This window comes from Podarcis liolepis (assembly GCF_965112155.1).
Source record: "Podarcis liolepis genome assembly, chromosome: 14".
Lineage (NCBI taxonomy): Eukaryota > Metazoa > Chordata > Lepidosauria > Squamata > Lacertidae > Podarcis > Podarcis liolepis.
In genome coordinates, this window is record NC_139569.1 from 34226004 (window position 1) to 34247183 (window position 21180).

At 44.8% G+C, this 21180-nt stretch overlaps 1 protein-coding gene across 12 annotated transcripts in view; it reads left to right on the plus strand.

Moving 5' to 3' along the window:
- AKAP13 (A-kinase anchoring protein 13) overlaps positions 1–21180 on the plus strand; it is a 239199-nt gene that overhangs the window by 162322 nt on the left and 55697 nt on the right. For 4 of the 12 annotated variants that reach the window (XM_083474938.1, XM_083474930.1, XM_083474939.1 and 1 more), the window contains exons 10-15: positions 294–375; positions 6107–6243; positions 12097–12464; positions 15626–15679; positions 18612–18674; positions 19792–19984. In XM_083474938.1, coding sequence (XP_083331064.1) covers positions 294–375; positions 6107–6243; positions 12097–12464; positions 15626–15679; positions 18612–18674; positions 19792–19984 — 897 coding nt within the window. The remainder of the gene's footprint in view (positions 1–293; positions 376–6106; positions 6244–12096; positions 12465–15625; positions 15680–18611; positions 18675–19791; positions 19985–21180) is intronic. The other 8 variants (XM_083474935.1, XM_083474940.1, XM_083474941.1 and 5 more) reach the window with 4 other exon arrangements.

The following is a 21180-nucleotide window of genomic DNA, read 5'->3' on the forward strand; positions in this document are numbered from 1 at the left end:
CCACCAACAAGCTATTATATATTTTGATAGAAGCAGTTTACATAACCACTTTCTTTAAAAAGAGAGGGAATTTCAAACAGTTACTTGTGGAGTTATACATGTGTCTGTGTGTTTGTGTGTCTGAAGTCAGCACTCTAAGGATTGCATAGCCTTAGACTATTCCCTCTTATCCAGGCACCAATGGGTTTTATTTGCTGAACTTTGGATCTGTTTAGTCTGATGCCATTGGCATGAGTACAGAGGCAACTTGAAAATATCCCCGTTAATTTTTCACCTCTCTTGCTTTCTGTTAGATTAACCGTGAAAGCTGGAGTCCTGTTGAAACTGCTCAGGATCCGTCACTGTTGGAGCCAAAGCACCCATGTCGTTCTGCAGGTAAGATGAATTCTTTAGTCTTCGAGATATAAAATCAGAAAGGCAAGCTGTTGTTACTGAGCTGGCTTCTCTGGGTGAGAGGCTGCACAGAGCATTTGATTTCTCTGGAACTCTTTGCTAGCCTAAAGTGGGCAAGGTTGGCTTCCAAGCACGATTCAGTGCAAATTCTAAACTTTAAAAAGCCCTGGGAAGGTCCGTAGCTCAGCAGTAGAGCACATGCCTTGCGTGCAGAAGGTCCTAGGTTCAATCCTTGGCATCTCCAGGAAGAATTGGAGAGGACCAAAGACCCTGTCTGGAACCCATCAGTGCTGACTGCTGCCAGTCAGTGTAGACCAGGGGTGATGAACCTGTGACCCTCCATGCATCTTACACTAACACTCAAATTGTGCAATGAGATTTCATGCTTGTGTGCAACAAACTCATTCCCCCCTCCCTAAATTGGGCCATTTGCTGTAAGGAAAGTGATGGGAAATTGTGTTAGAACACAAAGGATCACAATTGCTTGACTTAACATCATATAATCTCCCTGCAAACCGAGTTTATATTAAATATGCCCTCTGGTGGCTGCATAACCTCCCAGCTGCTATCCTTGTTGGCAAGATGGTAGAACCTTTTCTGTATGCAGAACAGTCCTGCCTTGTGGAAAGACACAGTCTTAATACAAGCTGCACCCCAATGGGCAAACCCCATGTCCTCTTACGTCATGCAAGATGATGTAGTAATAACAAAACACATCAGCAAATGCTCGGGCGAGCAGGTGGATCTTTAAAAGGTGCTGAAACTTTGACATGGGTGGTGCTTGTCTTACCTTTGGAACGGGGGGTGATTCCGAAGGTGGATCATCACAGCAGAAAAGACCCACCTCCTGGTCACTGCAAGATGTAGCTGTGCAGTTGGTAGGACAACCAAGAGATCCTGAGATTCCAACCAACTTGGATGGGAGACGGTCTTCTCTCAGGTGATTGGGCCACAGGTTATCCAGGGCCTTATATTTTTAAATGCTTCCTTTTATTTATTTATTTTAAAGGGGAGGAGAGAGGATACCTCTCTACAGACAGAGAACTGGTAGAGATTCTTGCTTAGTCCTTTGCCTGCTATGCTGGTTTCCTGTTGCAGGAAGTTTTTAACATAGAAGAGTATTTAAAAACAAGCGAGTTCTTTGACTGTGAGCCACCTTGTAAAGACTTGTACTGAAATACGGTGGAAAATGTATAAAAGTGACACTAGGTTTCCCCAAATGCTGTTTGAGGTACGGCCATGTGTTCTCCCCTCCCTGGCCTTGAACCACCTCATTCTTGCTGCGTTTTTAGACCAGGGAGCCTCTGCCAGTCCCTACATTGGAAAGGTCCCCAGTGTCGTTTTGCTGTGAGCTTTGCAAGTGATGGATGTTGACGGATGCAAGCCCTAAATCGCTCGTGCTCAGGAAGCCCGTGGCACGTGTGCTAGGAACTTGTTGTCATCCTTCCAGCTTTGTTGTGATGGTGTTTTCATTGGTAGGGGCTTATCAAGCCATCAGTAGAGGTGGAAACGGACTCAGATTGCACAACACACAGGCACACACTTAAAGCAAAGGCAATAAAAACCCCCACAATAAACCAGGCTTTACCTGAGAAGACATGGTACACTTCCAAAGCAACCTTCTTAGTGCACATAGGACAAATTATTCTCTCCCTCCCCCACTCCCATTTCTCAACACTTCTTTGTTTCTGATTCCTTCTACACATTTCTGGTCATAACTAACTCTAGTGGGAGAAAAGCAATTTCCTTGAAACCTGTGCTGCTTCATAGCTCCCTTTGTTCTTCCATAGCAGAGGCTTTAATTGCCCTTTGGTGTTTCAAGCCTGGCATGTGTGTATGGTTTGAGGCTTTCAGTAAAAGGGCATTGTGGTCACTCGGGCCCCAATTTTTAAACGATTGTAAGGAAATAGCAAGTTGCATTTCCAAGGTATTTGGGGTCTAACTTGCCCAGATTTGATGAAAGACATCCTTTCATGCCAGTAATTATGTTATTTTAACTCCATCATCCATCATAAAGAGGTTTCAACAATTCATTCTCTGGGTGTGTGTTTTTAAAATCACATTTGCAGGAGTTCTAGAGTTATAGGAGGAAAAGCACAACAAAGGTATATGGGGTTATTACAGCCCTAGATGCCATCCAGTACCATAGTTCCATTCCCCATCTCCAACGCTCTTCTGAAAATAATCCTTAATACATGTTCATATTTTTACATTAATTTGGAATCGGTAGACCATTTTGGAGGCAATGAGACGTTGTGGTTTTATACTACACAAATAACACCCTACCAAACCATTGACTCGCACATTCCCTTCCTCTCCTTCCATGCACCAGAGAAGTAGATGGGAAACTGTTGCTTCTCATTTTCAGCAAGCCACAGTTCCCTGTTACATCTTAACTTAAGTTTTTTAAACTCTTGTTAGTAAGAAGAAGCTAGGATCAAACACCACTGTTTCTGATCCTGGTTTGCTCAGCAGCTCAAGATTTTTTTATTTATTAAAAAAAAAACCACTTTACCCATGTTTGGATGTAACAGGGAACTGTGGTGTGCTTTTAAAATTGGAAGGAAAAGCTTCCTGTCACCACCTGCGATATGCTAAGATTTGCTATGGTTTGTTCACACAAGGAGCCTGGGGCTTGACAGATGTTGCTGGGCTCCTGTCAGCCCAGCTGCCATGGCCCAATGGTCAGGAATGATGGAAGTTGTGGTCCAACAACATCTGGAGGACCTCAGATTCCCCATCCTTCTCATAGCAGGGAGCCATGGTTTTGCATTGTGCCTGGACTCAGGCCATTGTCAAATTCACCCCGTTTTATACATGTCTTTAAAAAAACACAGTGACAAAACTTGAGTCAATATGATCCCACTACAGTTGTACCCTGGTTCTTGAACGGAATCCGTTCTGGAAGTCCATTCAACTTCTAAAAATGTTCGAAAACCAAGGTGCGTCTTCCGATTGGCTGCAGGAGCTTCCTGCACTCAATCAGAAGCCACGTCGGATGTTCGGCTTACAAAAAATATTTGCAAACCGGAACACTCACTTCTGGGTTTGCGTCGTTAGGGAGCCAAAATGTTTGAGTCACAAGGCGTTCGAGAACCAAGATACGACTGTATTAGAATAGTAAAGTGATTTTGAGAAACTTTATGAGAATGAAAGAGGGGTGAGAGGCTGCATACACATTTAAATCACACCTGAAACACTTTTGCTCCCCCTCCCAAAATTCTGGGAAGTGTAGATTGTTAAGAGTGATGGAAATTGTAGCTCATGTGAGGGGTAAGCTACAGTTCCCATTATTATTATTTATTATTATTATTATTATTATTATTATTATTATTATTATTATTACCACCACCACCACTACTACTACTATTAATATTATTACTACTAGTACTACTAGTAGTACTACTACTACTAGTAGTAGTAGTAGTACTACTACTGCTACTATGGGGGGCAGATGTGCTTTCTTTCATACCTTCCTCATGCCCTCTTGCTGACCTAGCTGTACCTTTTCTCAGCACGTGAGTTGATTAACTTCTTTGGACAAGGTATGTGCCCAGTGGCCAGCCTGGAACGTCCTTTTCAATTTTCCATCTGAGCTTTCTTGCGGAGCCGGCTTGTTTTTCCGTCTGGAATGTGGTGGGACATGGTCTGTTAAATTGCCAGCTGGATTTGGTGGGAATGCTGGCTTGCAGTTTGTTACGTCTTCTCTCCCGCCCCTGCCTCTCTCAGTCTCTTCCCCCCTCCTCAACCCATACATATCCCAACTTTTTCCTTTCCCACTTACAATGGAAAAGAAACGCAGACTTGCCAAGGTTGGGTTGAAAGTGGAGAAGGTGCAGGGAAAGAAACTGCACCTGATAAAATAAAAGAGCTATTCCCTCCGCGGTGTGGAAGCACCTCTGTGGAATGCCAGTATTTCCACTCCTGGTACTCATCTCCCCCAGCAGAGTTTTTCTGGTGCGTGAAATAGGCCTATTACATTGAGGATGCAGAATGTGTGTTGACTCTTTGCATAGCCAAAGAATTGCTTTTCAAGCTGTAAGGAAGCCTAGCTGTGTTGCAGCCACAGTCTGCAACATGGGAGCAGTAATGCTGGTGTCGTTTAATGGCAGGGATGTGTCTATGCCCTGATTCTACAAGAATACAGTGGTACATCGGGTTAAGTACCGTATTTTTTGTCCCATGCGCACCGACCCCTCTCGCTCTCCAAGCTTCAGTGAAAGCCTGTATTCACCCCATAGGACGCACACAGATTTCCCCTTCGTTTTTGGAGGGGGAAAAGTGCGTCCTATAGGGCGAAAAATACAGTACTAAATTCGTTCCGGAGGTCCGTTCTTAACCTGAAGCACCACTTTAGCTAATGGGGCCTCCTGCTGCTGCCGCGCCGCTGGAGCACGATTTCTGTTCTCATCCTGAAGCAAAGTTCTTAACCTGAAGCACTATTTCTGGGTTAGCGGAGCCTGTAACAGCGTATGTAACCTGAAGCGTATGTAACCCGAGGTACCACTGTATGCAGTTCTGGGAAGCTCAGGTTTTTGCTTTTTCAAAGGAAAGTTTCTAGGCCTTATGGCTGGGAAGATATACAGTGGTACCTCGGGTTACAAACACCCCGGGTTACAAACACTTCAGGTTACAGACTCCGCTAACCTGGAAGTAGTACCTCAGGTTAAGAACTGTTTCAAGTTAAGAACGGACCTCCGGAACGAATTAAATTAATCACCAGAGGTACCACTGTACTTGAAAGATATGGGTAGAATCCGTGGAAACAGGAGGTCCGGATGGATATGATTCCTATTGGATTTCGCTTTAGTAGCATGCGTTGTTCTCAGCCCCTGCCTGTGAAAGACTTCATTTAAAAAGGGGGGGGGAGGTTAAAGGTAGCTTGACCAGCATATTCAGTGCATTGCTGGGTTCAAGTGAAGACGGAGAAAGGTTCAACTCTGTTATTTTTGCAGCTTTGTTTAAAAAGAAAAAAAAAAACAACTTTCCCAATGGGAACAATGGAAGGGAAATAAGAGGAAGAGACTTGGCTGAACTCCTGAACTTGCCTGTATTTCTCCCCAGTTTAGGGGCATGTTGGGACCCAGATGGCCTTGTGTCCTCCCCTGGTGCACCCATTTTTGGGCCCCACCAGTGTTTGAACTCCAGCTTTGGTGGTTGGGGCCAGCACATCAGTGGATCAGGTAGTGGCAGGGAAGCAGGATCTGCCATTGGATTTCCTCCTCTGATGTCAGAGCTCTGTTCCCCTCAGAGAGGGAAGACCTGATCTTCCTCAGAGCTATTGGACTGCAGCCTAAAGTATGCAGAATGACAATTTTCAGAAATGGGCTGAATATGAGAAATCATGCAAATCTGCAGAAAGGAATACATGTCACAGTCAGAATTTTAGCTTTTCTTAATGCAGAAATGGGATTTCCTGGGTGCAGAATTTACTTCTTTTTCTTAGCATGGAAGAACCTTACAGGGTTATTGCAAGGGTTCTTGATTTAATAACCCTTGATTGTGAGGCACTTTGAACTTCAGAAGATGCTATAGAAATATTAAGCTTTTTTATTATTCCTTGGAATGGGGGAGAAGAACCATAGTTCAATGGTAATTCATATTTTGGTTCATATTTATACTACTGTAGCTCTTGAATGACACTTGCATTAGTTTGGTGAGCAATCTCAAACTGCCATATATTCCCCACCCCCCTTCCTTTCCCCCTCCCCAGAAAGTGATAATTTCCTAGAAGATGGACTAAGTGGCGATTGTACCTCATCGCAAGACGTACTTAAAAGAAGATCTGAGAGCGAATGTGACCTCTTTCCTCTCTCAGGAGATGGGATGGACGAGGTGGACTTCGGGAAGGTAAGGCTTGAGTCTTGGTCATGTTTGATTATTGCTTTTTTGGTGCTGCATAGATGCACCTAAATGAAACTCTTAACACAAGAAGAGCCCTGCTGGATCAGGCCAATCGCCCACCTAGTCTAGCATCCTGTTATCCCAGATGTTTATTAAGAGATTATTAGTCCCTGTGAAATGCCCTGTAGTAAGTATCTTGGGGAGATCTGGCGATATGATACGCACTCAGCAACACCAGTGCAATGGCCTGGGCTGGGTCCCATTGTTTATGCACAATGGATTTATTCTTCATTATCCTTTCTCAGAATGATCACTCAGTGCTATGGGCAGACATTGCGACATTCTCCCATCTGAGTGAATCACGCTCGCTAATGTCATTTCCTGCAGTCGTCTCTGCTAAAGCCTCCCTCCCTCCCTCTGTTCCACCCCGCCCCAGTCACTTTCCCCAGCAGACCCTTGAACGTCCAGTGACCTTAGCGTTCCAAGACCTAATTTCTTTTCAGAGTCCTTTGTACAAGCTAGAAACTTTGCTATGTTGAAACTATAAAGCGTCAGGTCCTTGCCGAAATAGGTGCCGTGCTCGGTGGTGCTTCGATGAGCATTGACAAGAGCCACAGGGCGCCCGGCCAGCAGACTAAAAGTTCTGGACATGGAGTTGAGAAATGACTTTCCAACTCCTTCAGCTGTGTGCACAAGCCAGGGAGTGCCGGAGGAAAGGGTGAGGCATAGAGATGAATTGTAATTTTCATCTGCAAAATTCTGGCTTTGGTTTCTGGCCAGGGGGGTGGGGGAAAGGGGGGAAATCAACTACCACTAATGCAATTCAGATTTTTTTCCCCCATACACACAAAAAATCTCCTAATAGTTGGCTTTGCTGCAACGGTTTTCTATTCTTTCTTGTTCTCTGTGAGAGACTTTTGTTTTTTAACGTGCATCTGTGTAATGTAGCACCAAAGAATTGAAAAGGAAGTTGTTTATAAGTAGAATATTTGGAGCACAGTATTGAAACCAGATGAGAGTGTTCTTGGAAGTGCTGGCAGAGCACCTATTATTGCATTACCTCTGTCGGTGGATCCTCAGATTGTGTGCCGGGGTGCATAAACGCTCTGTTATTGGGGCTGCAATTGGAGCTGGCCAAAGTTTGTTCAGGGAAACCACATTGCTGTCCTCTCATCATTGCCTGTGAGAGCAGTGAAGCTGCATGAGGCATTCATTCCTTCTCCCTCTGCAAGTAGATGATGAGCAGTGACATCATCCCAAGAGGGTAACCAAGGATGTGACAGAAGCCAAGAGAATTCCCAGGAAGCGTCTTATGCTTCCCTGAGCCCTGACTGCAACTGAGCAAGGAGAGGGTTCCTGGAAGCAGTATTAGCAAGCAGTATCTCACAGTTGCAGTGAGAATGCGCCTGCCTTTTGTTCTGGAAGGTGCCTGAAGAAACGCCTACCCAAGAGAGAAGCGTATTAAATTGGGGGAGAGTGGGCAGAGAACTGCACCCCAGGCGTGAAATGCTTCTTCAGATTATTTACATTCCATCCTTTGCACAAGCCACAGGGAGGTTCATAAAAGGCAAATGAAATACATACATTGACATAGTGCTTTGAAAACAGCAACATAAGAAGAGCCTGCTGGATCAGGCCAGCCTCCCATCTTAGTCCAGCATCATGCTCTCACAATGGCCACCCATATGCCTCTGGGAAACCCACAAGCAAGATTCGAACACAAGAGCACTACAAGTCACATAGCAGCAGCAGCAGCAACCAGGGCTTCTCCTCCTCCTCCAAATGCCTGCTAGAAAAGATGTATCTTAACTAACCACCTAAAACTATAGAGAAATGGGGCCAGATTCATCTCTTTAGAGAATTCCACACATAAAGAACTGCCACTGAAAAGGTCCTTTCCCAGGTTCCTAACATCACATGTCTCCTACTGAGGAGGGACCACCAAATTATCTGGATAAGGAGCAGTCTGTAGGTTGTTACGTTTTAATCATTAAGTCTAGTTCTGATTTTAACTGTTTTTAGATAATTTTTTAAATTACTGGTTTTAATTGTTTTTACTGATAATTCTAACATTTATTGTAAACTGCTTAGAGGTCTTTTTTCCATCCCCTTACAATTAAGCAGTATATAAATAAAAAAAATTAAAAAACAGGCTGCAGTTTTAGCCGGAATATGACCTGCCGATAACTTTCCCCAAACATGAGCAGCTGACCCAAAGGGAACAGGAGCCCTCCTGGTCTTACGAAGCCCTCGCATCCAAACCAACATCTCAGTTTGAGCAACTTTGTGGTCCTTGAGTAGCCCTACTGATTGCCTCGGCCCTCTTTGTCTCTTTCTCAACCTGAGAACGGCCGTGTATTTTGGTTCTTGCTCTGTCGAGATCCATGCTTGCAGCACATCTCCTGCCTCACCCCACCTGCAAACCGTCCTGGAGTTTGGCAGAGGCCTAAAAACAGATTCTAGGCCTTGACGCCAGGGATGCCCTTGGCTCTCAGGTTCACCTGTCAACCTGTGTCTGGTGAGAGGGTGTGTGCCTCCTAAGCAAGGTCACTCAGTAGATCACAATGATACTCTAATTCTAGCATTTGTCAAACTCCTCCTGAACTTAACTTCACCTTCCAAGCTCTCCAACCCAACTGCAGCCATCCCTTCATCTGAATGCAGATGATCCTTGCATGAAACCGCCATGGATGCAGTGCTGTTGTGCTCATGTCCAGCTTGCAGACTTGCCACAGGCATCTGGTAGGCTACTGTGAGAACAGGATGCTGGACTACATGGGCCACTGGTCTTGACCTAGCAGGCTGTTCTTGTGTTCTTAAAAAGAAAGGCAGTAAGACATTTCAGGAGTTTGGGACGTGGGTGGCGCTGTGGTCTAAACCACTGAGCCTCTTGGGCTTGCCGATCAGAAGGTCGGCAGTTCGAATCCCCGCGACGGGGTGAGCTCCCATTGCTTGATCCCAGCTTCTGCCAACCTAGCAGTTCGAAAGCATGCCAGTGCAAGTAGATAAATAGGTACCACTCCAGCAGGAAGGTAAACGGCGTTTCCGTGCGCTGCTCTGGTTTCGGTGTTCCGTTGCGCCAGAAGAGGCTTAGTCATGCTGGCCACATGACCCGGAAAAACTGTCTGCGGACAAACGCCAGCTCCCTCGGCCTGTAAAGTGAGATGAGCGCCGCAACCCCAGAGTCATCTGCGACTGGACTTAACTGTCAGGGGTCCTTTACTTTACCTTTTACTACAGTTCCTTGAAGCAAATCTACGAGTTGGTGAGGATGCAATACAGTATTATTATTTATTACATTTTGTTTCCCATCTTTCCTCTACTGAGATTAAAGGTGGCTTGTGTGGCTCTTCTCTCACCCCTCCCCAATTTCATGCTCATAAGAACCCAGCGAGGTTTTGTTGAAATAGTTGACTGGCCCAATGTCACCCAGTGAGCCTCCTGGCCAAGTCAGGATTTGAACCTGGGTCTCCTCGGTCCTTGTGAACACTGTAATCACTGCACCATGCTAATTGTAATCTAAGTGGCATCTTCTTGATTTTACCGCGATGGAAAAATTCCTGGATTCAAAAACAACCTCTTGCAACAATATTCATGTAAGGCTTGTGATCCATCCCGCCATGTGATGTGTTATGCTGCATGCGGTATCTATGTTCAGTTTATGCATAAAATATGCTCAAGGGGATTTCTGTCAAGCATCTCTGTGCAAAGTCACAGTTATGTAAGGAGGATGTGGGAGGCACTTCTTCTTTACGTTGTCTTGAAAATAACTGGCAAGAGTTTTGTAAATCCCCTCCGGGAGAGTTGGTTCCCAGTGAGATCACCCTTCCTAGCTATCTCTGCTGCCTCATCTTTCTACATTTAATTTGGGGCCGAGGTTAACCAAGCAGGAGGGTGCTCGGTGTTTCAGAGTTAAGAACTCCTTCAGGAGTTGTAGACAAAAAGGGGCAATATTAGTACCATGATGTTTTAAAATATAATGGAAGTTACATGGTCAAAAAATAATAATCTTTAAAACACATGACTAAAAACCTAGCTATGCTGAACAGTTATACCCCATGTCATACTTCAAAAAAGATTCGGAAAAAGAAAAAGAAAGCCAACAGCATCTGCCAAATACTAATCTCAGAATTTGGCTGTGAAATCTTTAAAAACCTTTAAAATCTTTAAATCGTATGTCTGCCCAATGTAGACCCTTTGTAGCTAAAGGACCTATGATACTCATAGAATTGTATATTTTATTCTTAGTAGAACTAATATTGGTTCCAGTCCTCTAACACACATTCATTTATCTTTAATGTGAATGAGATCTGGAGGCCCACAGGGCAGCTAGATTTTTATTTTTATTTGCTTTTATAATGAGAAATAGGCGCATCTAGGCATGTTTGTTGTTAATCTGCAGTTTTCCTTGAGGCGTTGTTGACAATCTCTTGTAAATGGATGGTAGGCTAGGAATGCAAAACCTGTCACCTGTCCAGATGTTCTTACACTCCAGCTCCCATCAGCCCCGGTCAACAACCTATCACTGGTCAGGGAAGACCCTTACACCACAGGTCCATCTAGCTCAGTATTGTGTACATCGAATGACAGCTGCTCTCCCAAGGTTTCAGCCAAAGGGATACACCCAGCTCTACCTGATGCTGAGGATTGAATCTGGTACCTTCTGCATGCAAGCAGATGCTCTACCACTGAGCTGTGGCCCTCCAATATGAACAGCGCCAGCATGGAAAGCACATAGTTTAACTATGGAATTCTTTCCTGTGAGATGTGGAGAAGGCTTTCTTAGGGGTTTATATGGGCTCCTGGAGGAGATGAGATCCACCTCCAATGTCTTTTTTAAAATATAAATTTATTTATTTGGTTTTCAGATTAAAATTTTACAGTCACATATCCAGCATACAACATAAAAACAAGATTCCAGAGAATTTTCTGGCATTCCCTCCTCCCCTTTGTGGGTTCTATTGTTAATCATTTCCTCCTGCATATTTTATAATAATCCAAACCTTTTACCTCTCCATTGTATCCAAAATTCACCATTAATCTACAAGTGATATTCCAATCCTACTAATGATTTTAATTGTTAACAATGGTTTTTAAGATCAATTATAAATTTTCCCCATTCCTTATTAAAATTTTGGTCTTCCTGATTTCTGATACCCGGTCATTTTAGCCATTTCAGCATAATCCATCAACTTGACCTGCCATTCTTCTCTGGTAGGGACTTTATCTTCTTTCCATCTCTGGGCCAATAACATCTGCACAGCCATGGTCACATACATAAATCGTCTTTTCCCTTGGGATTTTGGCACCTAGAATTCCTAAAATTCTAATGTCACCTCCAATGCCAGAGGCATTATGTGTCTACATTCCAGTTGCTGGAAATCCTAGGTCAAGAGAATGTCACTCTGTTCATCTTCTGCTGTGAGCATCTCATAAGCATCTAGCTAGCTACTCAGTGCGAGAACAGGCTGCTGGACTAAATGGGCCTTCAACCTGATCCAGCAGGGTTCGTCTTCACCTTCTTCACTGTGTCTGTGAGAAGCAGGGGTTTTACTGCAGTGGGCTTCAACTTTTGGAACAGGTCTGCTTTTCTAAAAGTAGGTCCTCTCTTCTTTGTTTCTGTAAAGGCTGCAAGACGTTCAGCAACCTTCAGCTGGTGTTTGATGGATTTGGTTGTAGTTTTAAGACTTTTATAACTGTGGAGTTGTTTCAAATAACTCATTATCTTACTGTGCCATGTAGGTCTGTGTAAATATTGCCTGCAGCCTTGATTATCTGCAAATAATTTTAGATAGATTAATACAGTTTCTGCTTGTTTTGTCGTTGTCCTCCTCCTTTGCTCCCACCCCTGCTTCACAGCAGCCCGAAGAGGAGCAGTCGGTGGGCGATAGCACAAGTTCTAGTTTCTCTGCCGATGATACGCTGTCCCTAGAAAGGAACTCGTCCCTTGGGAGCGACATCTCCCTCCCTCAGGCACTAGGCATCAGCAGGCCCAAGGATCGGTACAGCCTGGATGGCAGCTGCTTCAACATGGCAACAAGCGCCGAGGGCCAAGATGGCGAAGCTGGCGTCTCCGGAGAGCTGGACGAAGAGCTGGACAGCATCACGGAAGTGCCCCCTCCTGCCTCTGCCCTGAAGAGCTCCATGAGGCCGCTGTCTCCTTTCCGCCGGCATAGCTGGGGCCCTGGGAAGAATGGCAGCAACGAGGCCGAGATGAACCATCGAAGGTGAGTAAAGGATGTGGGCACCCAGTGACCCATAGCTGTGGCAACTTCAGCCTTGTGATCTTTATTTTTTTGGGGGGTGGGAGAGGGCAGTAAGGCAGCCTTGCAAATAAGCTCGTAAAAGTTATTAGCCTGCAATTTTTGGGCGGTATGCAGTGAAGTTTTACTCAGAGTATATACAGCTAGGACTAGCTCAGGTCCATGGAATACCACCCAGCGGTCTTACTCTGAGTAGGACTTAGTTGAATACAACCCAATATTTATTATTACTCTTTTACTAACCAGCTAAGGGAACAGTAGCTGATATTTCCATCTGGAAGAATGGGAGCTCCTTTTTCTGCAGCCAGCATGGGAATCAATTTCTCAAAGCAGTGTTAAAAAATAGCCTTCTACCAAGCAAACTAGTGAAAGAGGCACAGGGGTGATCTGTCTCCCTGCTCCGGCCTGTGTAGCTGCTGTGCTGGATGTGGAGAGAAGATGCTTTACTTCCTCTGCAGCGAGCGCAGAAACCAAGTGGGATAGTGAAGGAGGAATGGAAGGATCGGTCCCTCCCTTGCCAGCCTCCTCACTTTCTTGCCTGTCTAGTTCTTAAATACAAGGCTGCAGTAAGAAGAGTTTTAAGGTCAGCAAAAGCACCACTGTCTTTTATTGCTTGAGTTCTAAGGGGGGGAATTCTGTGACAATCAATCGCCGTAAGTCCTTCTTTGTACATTTTAAAAAAAACCCAACAACATTATTTTGACTTTCGACCATAAAATATAATTTTATGGATTCCAGTGAGTAAATTCAGTTAGCTGACACACAGTGTTCATCAGCTAGAAATTATCTACCCATGAAGCTGTATTGAGACAAATCAATAGCATGTCCACCTCTCATTTGTAGAAATACTGGCTGGATATTTTTGTTACTGGCAAAATTGATTATCATACAACAACAAAAATGTTGTTAGCATAAATACATACAGCATAGCAGAATATGGGGGCAAAAATTGGGGCCAGCTTTAGAAGCCAGACAAAATTATGCACGCCACAGACCAGGGCTTTTGTCAGTCATGTCTGGTTAAACTTTGGACGCACTCTGAATGATAGAACAAGCCTCTTTCCACAATCTGGAGGCATGTGTGGCTATCTCTTCCCTGCTGCACTGAGCTACGGAGAAGCTCGGAAATCAGAGAGACACTTTGCGCTGCCTTCTGAACTTCTCCAATGGTGATGGTCACAGATTCTGCCCCCTTTTCTCCCAAGTGCTCAAGAAAACGAAAGTTGCACTCACCAACGATGAGGTGTCACGTGTATTCGTGCAGTCCCAGATAAAAACTTTCTGTTTCAATTTGAGAGGTCAAAATATGCGTCCCACAAGTGCAAGCACGAGTCCTTGGTTTTGGAACGAGTGCACTTGGGTCGCAGCAAGCCACAGAAAGGATTAAAGCAGCCTTGTGTCTTAAGTTTCACACAGGTGAGTGAATGGATTGGAGGGGGGCAGGTGGCTCTTGTATCCTAGCTACAGAGGAAGGAAAGCCCTTCTTGGCAACCCACATGGAAATGCAACAGGTTGCTAAGAGGAGCGGATTGCTTGATCCCTCCTCTGCTTGTCTGCTTGGTAGAAGTGTGTTGCTGGACTGCATCAGTTCAGTCCAGGGCACAGGGCTGGAAGTTTCATGGCATGAAGAGAAGCAATCAGATAGTTACTTCGCTCTTTGCCATAAAATCCAACTCCAGATGTTACTTTAGGTTTTACAGATTGAGGTGAAACTTTCTTTTTTCCCTGTTGTCTGTTACTATGGGGCAGCCGGAAACCTTTAATTTCAGGTTGTTTGTGTGTGTTAAGTAAAAACGGGATAGCTGAAGAAAATTGACAGAATACTAGAAAGCCAGATTGTGTACAATCAACGGTGTGATTATAACCTAGTAGGATTCTTAGGACAAAGTCATTCTTGTGACTCATATTATTGCCTTATTACGACTCACCCTCATGCACTGGGGGTGGGGGGGAGTGGCTGATGAGTTTACAGGTGCAAAGCAGGTAACACTTCAGGCTTCAAGATTAAAGAAGGTAGGTAGTGTTGGCAGGTGGGGGGGTCACCTGACATTATAGCTGTGCATTTAAAGCAGGGGAGGTGTAATTTTTTTTCTAATCTGAGAACCATATTGTCTCACTGCAAACCCTCCATGAGCTACACGCCAAAGCTAAATTTAAAAGTGAGTGCAGACTGAAGTTTGTGCATCTATTCTCCCTCTCAAATTTTTTATTATTATTATTATTATTATTAAATTGAAATCCATGCATATAATTCTGGGATGGCTTTGGGGGCCATTAAGATTGCATGGGTCCACCCCGATTTAAATCGACAGACTGTCAGTAAATACAATAAGCAGAATAAAGAACAAAATCTGCCCTAGATTGTGCTCCTTCTGGCTCATTCCTATGATCACGTGATGGTGAGAACACCCTCCATGCACATAGAAAAATAGGATGTCAGGTTAGTCTGAACCTTCACCCTGACATCCTGCTTTTCCTATGTGTGTAGAACAGGGATGGGAAACCTCTATCTGTCTGAGGGCCACATTCCCCTAGCGTCAGCCTTCTGGGGGCTACATGCCAGCCAGTGGGCAGGGCTAGAGGCTGAAACAGAAAAAGCAAGAAATGCAAATTGTTGCTAGTTTCTGTATCCCTCTCTTATCTTCCATTGAGACAAGCACTATCTGAGGTCAAGGATATTTTCCAACCTGCAAAAACAGAGGGCACAAAGCACAGCTAGTTTGGGGTTTAGTTAGGAAGGGGAGGGGAGGGGGCCTGGGAGAGTCCAAGGGCCAGACAGAGAGAGGCTTGAAGACCCCTGGGCCTCAGGCTCCCTATGCCTGGTGTAGATGTATCCAAGCGTGCAGCTCTCCTGCACCTTCGTTCACAAGTGGAACTGGTCCTGCAAAAGCTTCACCTTTTGAGTCTGTTGATTTAGACCCAGGGTGACTTTCTTACTGCTCTCTGGGTACGTTGCTGGAGCTTTATAAAACATGCCCTTATTTACATGTTGCCTTTCTCCACTTCTTGTTCCACATGCTTTTACCCAGTACTTCCCCGGCCAGTCCCAGTCTGGGGGATTGCTCATTTGTTCATATTGCGCCTTTGTCATTGCTGACTGACCACTGTCCATGATTCATTTTCAGTTCAATGCGAGTGCTGGGGGATGGTGTAAGGAAGCCTCCCACCCATAGGAGAAGGTACAGCGCCACACTCTGATGCTGACTAACCATGTTGCATTTGAATGGCTACTAACTTTTTGCTTTTATGCCAACATCTCTTTGTTTATCCCAACACAACTGGCCAGCTTGTTAGCAGGTTTGCCCCTCAAGTTTGAGACAGTGCAAAATGTTCCTGGACTACTTTCCTTGGATGGATGGATTTGCTGTTTGAGGTGGCAGGAACAGAGCGTAGTTTGAGGGTTTGGGTTCTTTTTGTAAATGTGCAGGATCGTGCCCCAGCCCCATTGTATGTTCTTCATTATGTACCATAAAATGGATCAGTTGACACACAGTGTTTCTGAGGAGGAATAAGCCTTGTGCTTGCGTAACTCCACCCTCCCACCTCCTCTCCCCTATGTCTAGAGTCCAGGAATTGCAAATCATGGTTTGGAACTCCTTTCTAGGTTTGATTTTGAGGGTGGGGTAGTGCAAGCTGTAATTTGGCTATTTGACTGTAACAGGAAACAATGGTTTGCCAAGCCAGGAAGTAACTAATTGACTGAGAGGAGGAAGGAGTGTGCAGACACAAGACTTGTTCCCACTCCTCCCAAGTGGTGGTTTAGAGGAGTGGAAACATTGGGTTGTATCCCATCCTGCATGAGGGAACTTCCACTCGCAAAACAGGACTTCCACTCCGTCTCCTCCCCGCCCACTCCCCCATATCTTCTCCAGACGGTCCCCCAACTCTCCTGAACTAATTTGGGTGCAATTTAGTGGAGGAGAGAGAAGAGGAAGCTCCATCGCATGCACAGAAGCTTCTTGCATGAGCAGAGCTCCAGTATTGGATAAAGCCTATCCCATGTAAACTGAGCTACTATCTGCACAACCTTTTGACTAGATGGCAGTACTCAAAATATAAACAGTTCAGTTAAATATAATTACCGTATTTTTCGCTCTATAAGACACACCAGACCACAAGATGCACCTAGTTTTTGGAGGAGGAAAACAAGAAAAAAATATTTCGCACAGCGAAAGCAGCAATCCCTCTTGCTGTTCTGGCTTCTGGTATAGCTGCGCAGCCTGCATTCGCTCCATAAGACGCACACACATTTCCCCTTTTTAGGAGGGAAAAAGTGAGTCTTATAGAGCAAAAAATACGGTAATTGTTTGCAAAACTGTCCCTAGATTTTTCAGAATAGGCAGATGTGAAGGAGATGAAACAGATTTACAAAATATTCAGTACCCATGATCTGGCTGGTTTTCTTTTCTTTATCCCTTTCCTTTAAGAACAAAACAAAAACAGTCTAACTCCCTTGAAAGCTGGGGGTATATAAGTCTGTTCCTGCTCCCTGTTTTTTGTTACGTTCTGTGTTCAACGAATTTTTCCTCCACCCTCTAATTTAAATTTAAACACGCTGCTTGAGGCAGATTTGTAGATTTCCATACCAAAAAACCTCAGCAAGCCTAATCCTGCCAGAATTAATAGGGCATCCCATGCTTGAGTGGTGATTTTTGCAAAAACATGTTTCTACAAATTTGGCAGAAGGTGGCTTAGAAAATTGATTGTCTATTATTATTATTATTATTATTATTATTATTATTATTATTATTACGCCCACTGTTGAGCTTTAAATGCTGAAAGAGGAAGACTCCAGCCATGGTATACTGTGTTAGACCCATTAAAGAAAGAAAAGAGGAAATGTCAGTCTCAACGCATTTAGTGCACGATTGCGTTAATAACGCATACAAAAGTTGCTTCAGGTGCCTTGTAAAAACTTAACCTTTTGACAAGACTTTCCCTGACCCAGTAGATTGGACCCTGTTTTAGATGCCTGAATCTGTTTGAATCCTTTTATATGCTTTTATGTTTTTATTCTGCTTCATTGATTTTTAGGCTGTATTTTTGTTGTAATGGATATTTGTATATTGCACACAGTGTACACCACTTAGAGATTTTAAAACATTTGGGAGTTTAGGCATACTTTTAAATAAAGGTATGTAGCCCAAACATACGATAACTGAACTGTTTCAGTATTCAGGCACACACACCCCCTTCTTCCTGGTCCCCTACATAGGCTTTTTTGGCCCACAGTTCCATAGTTTTCATAGATTTTTTTCTGCCTTTCTATTCTGTTCAGTGCCAATAAAACACAGTTCTTGCTATCCCTAATCCTGGGTGATGTTCTTCCTCAATCCTCCCTCTCATGTGAATGTTCCATTAATCACCTTCATGAATTATCCATCCATTCAGAACTCCACCTCCTCCATTCATTCTTTCCCAAGGTTCCATGATTCTTAATTACCCTGTCTTCTGGGTGCCTTATCTGTTAAACTCTCTTGTCTCCTTAACTCACTCCTACCCCTATTTCTCTCAGCCATATCCTTTCCATTGGGGCTGTCCCAGCCAAACTGGCTGTTCTCTTTCTCTCACTAACACCCCCCCCCCCCAATCCTGGTCAATATTCTGTGGACTGAAACTTCCCTAGGAGCTGCAGTGTCTGTGGGTTTTCTGTGACATCAGAGCAGCTCACCCAATAGCTAGTCTAGGTTTTAGTTAATTACATAGACATAGCTTTCTCTCAGGCACTGTGGGCCAGAACTTAACTCACCCAAGTTCTAACTCTCTAAGGAGAGACCACCTCCTTCACCTCAGACCCTCTCACATGTGAAGATCAGAAGAAAGGGACTTCTTTGTGGCAGTGTATGTGTTGAACACATGTCCAGGCATTCACAAACTGGTCCATGCAAAGTTAATGGGGGGAAAGCAGCTCTTTGCTGACATCCCTACTGCAAAGCTGAGGCATGCCTGCCAATCCACTACTCTCCCTCATTAACAAATGAGCATCAGGTGCTTTGGTTTAAAAGAGCTGTTTTCCTTTTAATGGATAGCAGGATTTGTTAGCACCTGCCTCTCTGACCGCCCTGTAATGGCTGCCTTCTTGCTCTCTCTTTTGCCTTTTGGTGTCCTCAGTTTGAGCTGGTGTCCCTCTGATGTCCAGTGCACCGCCATGGGTGCTGATCTGAATGGCAGAAGGTAGAGTATACATAAATGTGCTGCAGCCATAGAGGGAGCTTGCAAACCCCAAGTTATCGGCTTCTGGTGTGGTGTTTGTAGCCTTGTGGTGTCGCCGTGTGTCTGCTGATTTGAGTATTGTTCAGTCTCTGTCTGGTTTGCTTCCTTTTGAAGCCTTTGAGCACATGCTCAAAGTTTGGCAAGCCAGAATTTGTGGTGGCCCTTCCTCCATGCAAACTTGAAGAAGGGGTATGTTGGTGTGTTTGGTACTGGAACTCAGGGCCATCAATTGAATCTGAGTGTTGGACTATTCAGGACTGACAAAAGAAAAAAATCCACACAGTGCATATTTAAAAATACAGAATTCACTGCCACAAGATGTAGTGATGGCTACCCTCATGGGTGGCTTAAAAAGAGGGCTAGACAAATTCAAGGAGGATAAGGCTGTCAGTGGCTGCTAGAAAATCACATCTAAAAAAATTCTCAAGAAGTTTGACAAGTAGGTATATAGCATAGCCATAAAACCAACGAAATACCATTGCAAAATAGCTTTTCAAACTGGTCATGCTTTTCAGCATCTTTCGCCTGGGGGAAGTCACTGCAGTGTGAAGTGCTCCTGTTCAGGGTTTGAGCTAGCCAACGAAGCCCTTTTCCAGTATATTCCATTCAGTTGTTGTCTCCGCTGCTAACTGCACTAACAGTAGATCACGTTAACTAACCAAGGAGATGAGATAGATATGAGTGTGCTTGCAACCGAATCATTTAAACCAGGGGTTGCCAATGTAGTGGTGTCTGCAAGGAGCTGATATATATGCCTCCCCATCCCTGCCATATTGGTTTAGGGGGTGGGGGGGAGTATGGTTGAACCATTTTGTGGTCCTGCTTTTATCTACTTCTGCTCACTTAGATGTGGCAGTTGTTTGGTGTTACGCCATGCCTCAATGGCAACCATTTTATGAGTGGTGCCCACAGAACTTCCTCAAAATTCCAAATGTGCCCACTAGCTCCAAAAAAGTTGGCGACCCCTGATTTTAAAACCTATTTTTGATTGGAAGCTTCCTCTCAGATATACAGTGAGCTTGTATGTTGATCCACCGAGAATCTGCAGAAGCTTGAGATCTGTTTTCTCTCTCTTTAGTTACAGCTTAGAAGGCCTTGCTGGGGAGGGTGATGGTACTAAGAAGCCACCCTCCGGCCTCGAAACGGCAACTCTGAACACCAAAGATCTCCGGCAAAGCCCCCTGGCAAATGATGAGCGTGGGTCTCTAGTCTCACTCACCGAAGAGGAGCTGGAACTAGAGCAAGGGGCAATTAGAAGTCTTAACCGCCAGGTAAACAAGGTTCTTCTCCCCCTCTCCCCCCTCGCTCATTAAGAGTTTAATACCATCTGTATGATATCTACGGTGAGCTGAGTAGCCCATCCAGGCCACATTTGCACCATATATATGTAAAGCACTATGATACCACTTTAAACAGTAAAGGCTCCCCCCCCCCCCCAAGGCTTCTGGGAACTGTAGTTTGTTAAGGGCCCTGCGATTTGTTAGGAGACTCCTATTCCCCTCCCAGAGCTACAGGAGTTGTTAATCACAGGGAACTCTGGGAATTGTACCTCTGTGAGGGGAATATATGGGTTTCCTAACAACTCTCAGCGGCTCCCATGTATGGTCTGAGTGTGGCCCAGTCAGATATCGGCAGAAGTGACATGAGTCAACGGAATGACTGTCGTGTCGCAGTGAGGACATAAGGGGGCCGTTTCCTGCCAGAAGGGAACTCCAGTTTCCTTGAATAGATCTGTAGCAGGTTGTTCCTCATTTGATCTGCCTGCCTCCCACTCTGTGACCCTGCTTTTATACAGCTTAAGAGAAGAGGGCAAATTATATTTCTTTCAGCCTTGCCCAACCTGCTGCCCTCCAGATGAACTACAGCTCCCAGCCAGTATGGCCAGTAGCCAGGGATGGTGGGAGCTGTACGCTCCGCATGTTTTGGGCTACCAGGTATGAGAAGGCTGCTATGGAGATGAAAAATGGGCAGGTTTGCGCGTTTAAACCCATTTCACAGGAGCACAGGAAGAAGCTGCCTTGCACAGTGTCAGACTGCCGGTCCATTTAGCTCACTCAGCATTGCCCACACTGGCTGGCAGTGGCTCTCCAGAATTTCAGGCAGGAGCTTCTAATTACTATGTGGCGATGCTGTGAATTGAACCTGGGAGTTTCTTCCTTTCAGATCACCTGGGGATATTTTCTGGGGTGGTGGTGAGGGACCCATGTACAGCATGTGGCTAGTCTTGACGGGCTTGCTTGTGCCACTTTGAGCTATTTACTCTGCATTCACCTTTCTGTGTTGCGCCTGCTTAGCATTTGTGGCATACTTAGTGTCTGAACCTGTGTGTAAGGTGGTCCTACAATGGGGAGTCCGCTTGGGTGCCTTTTTGGTTCCACGGTGTTGGTGGATGTTAGGTTCGCCAAGTGTTTCTTCTGTCCCCAAGTTCCAGAGTGCTGAATTGGTTTCATCCATGCCTAAGCAAAGA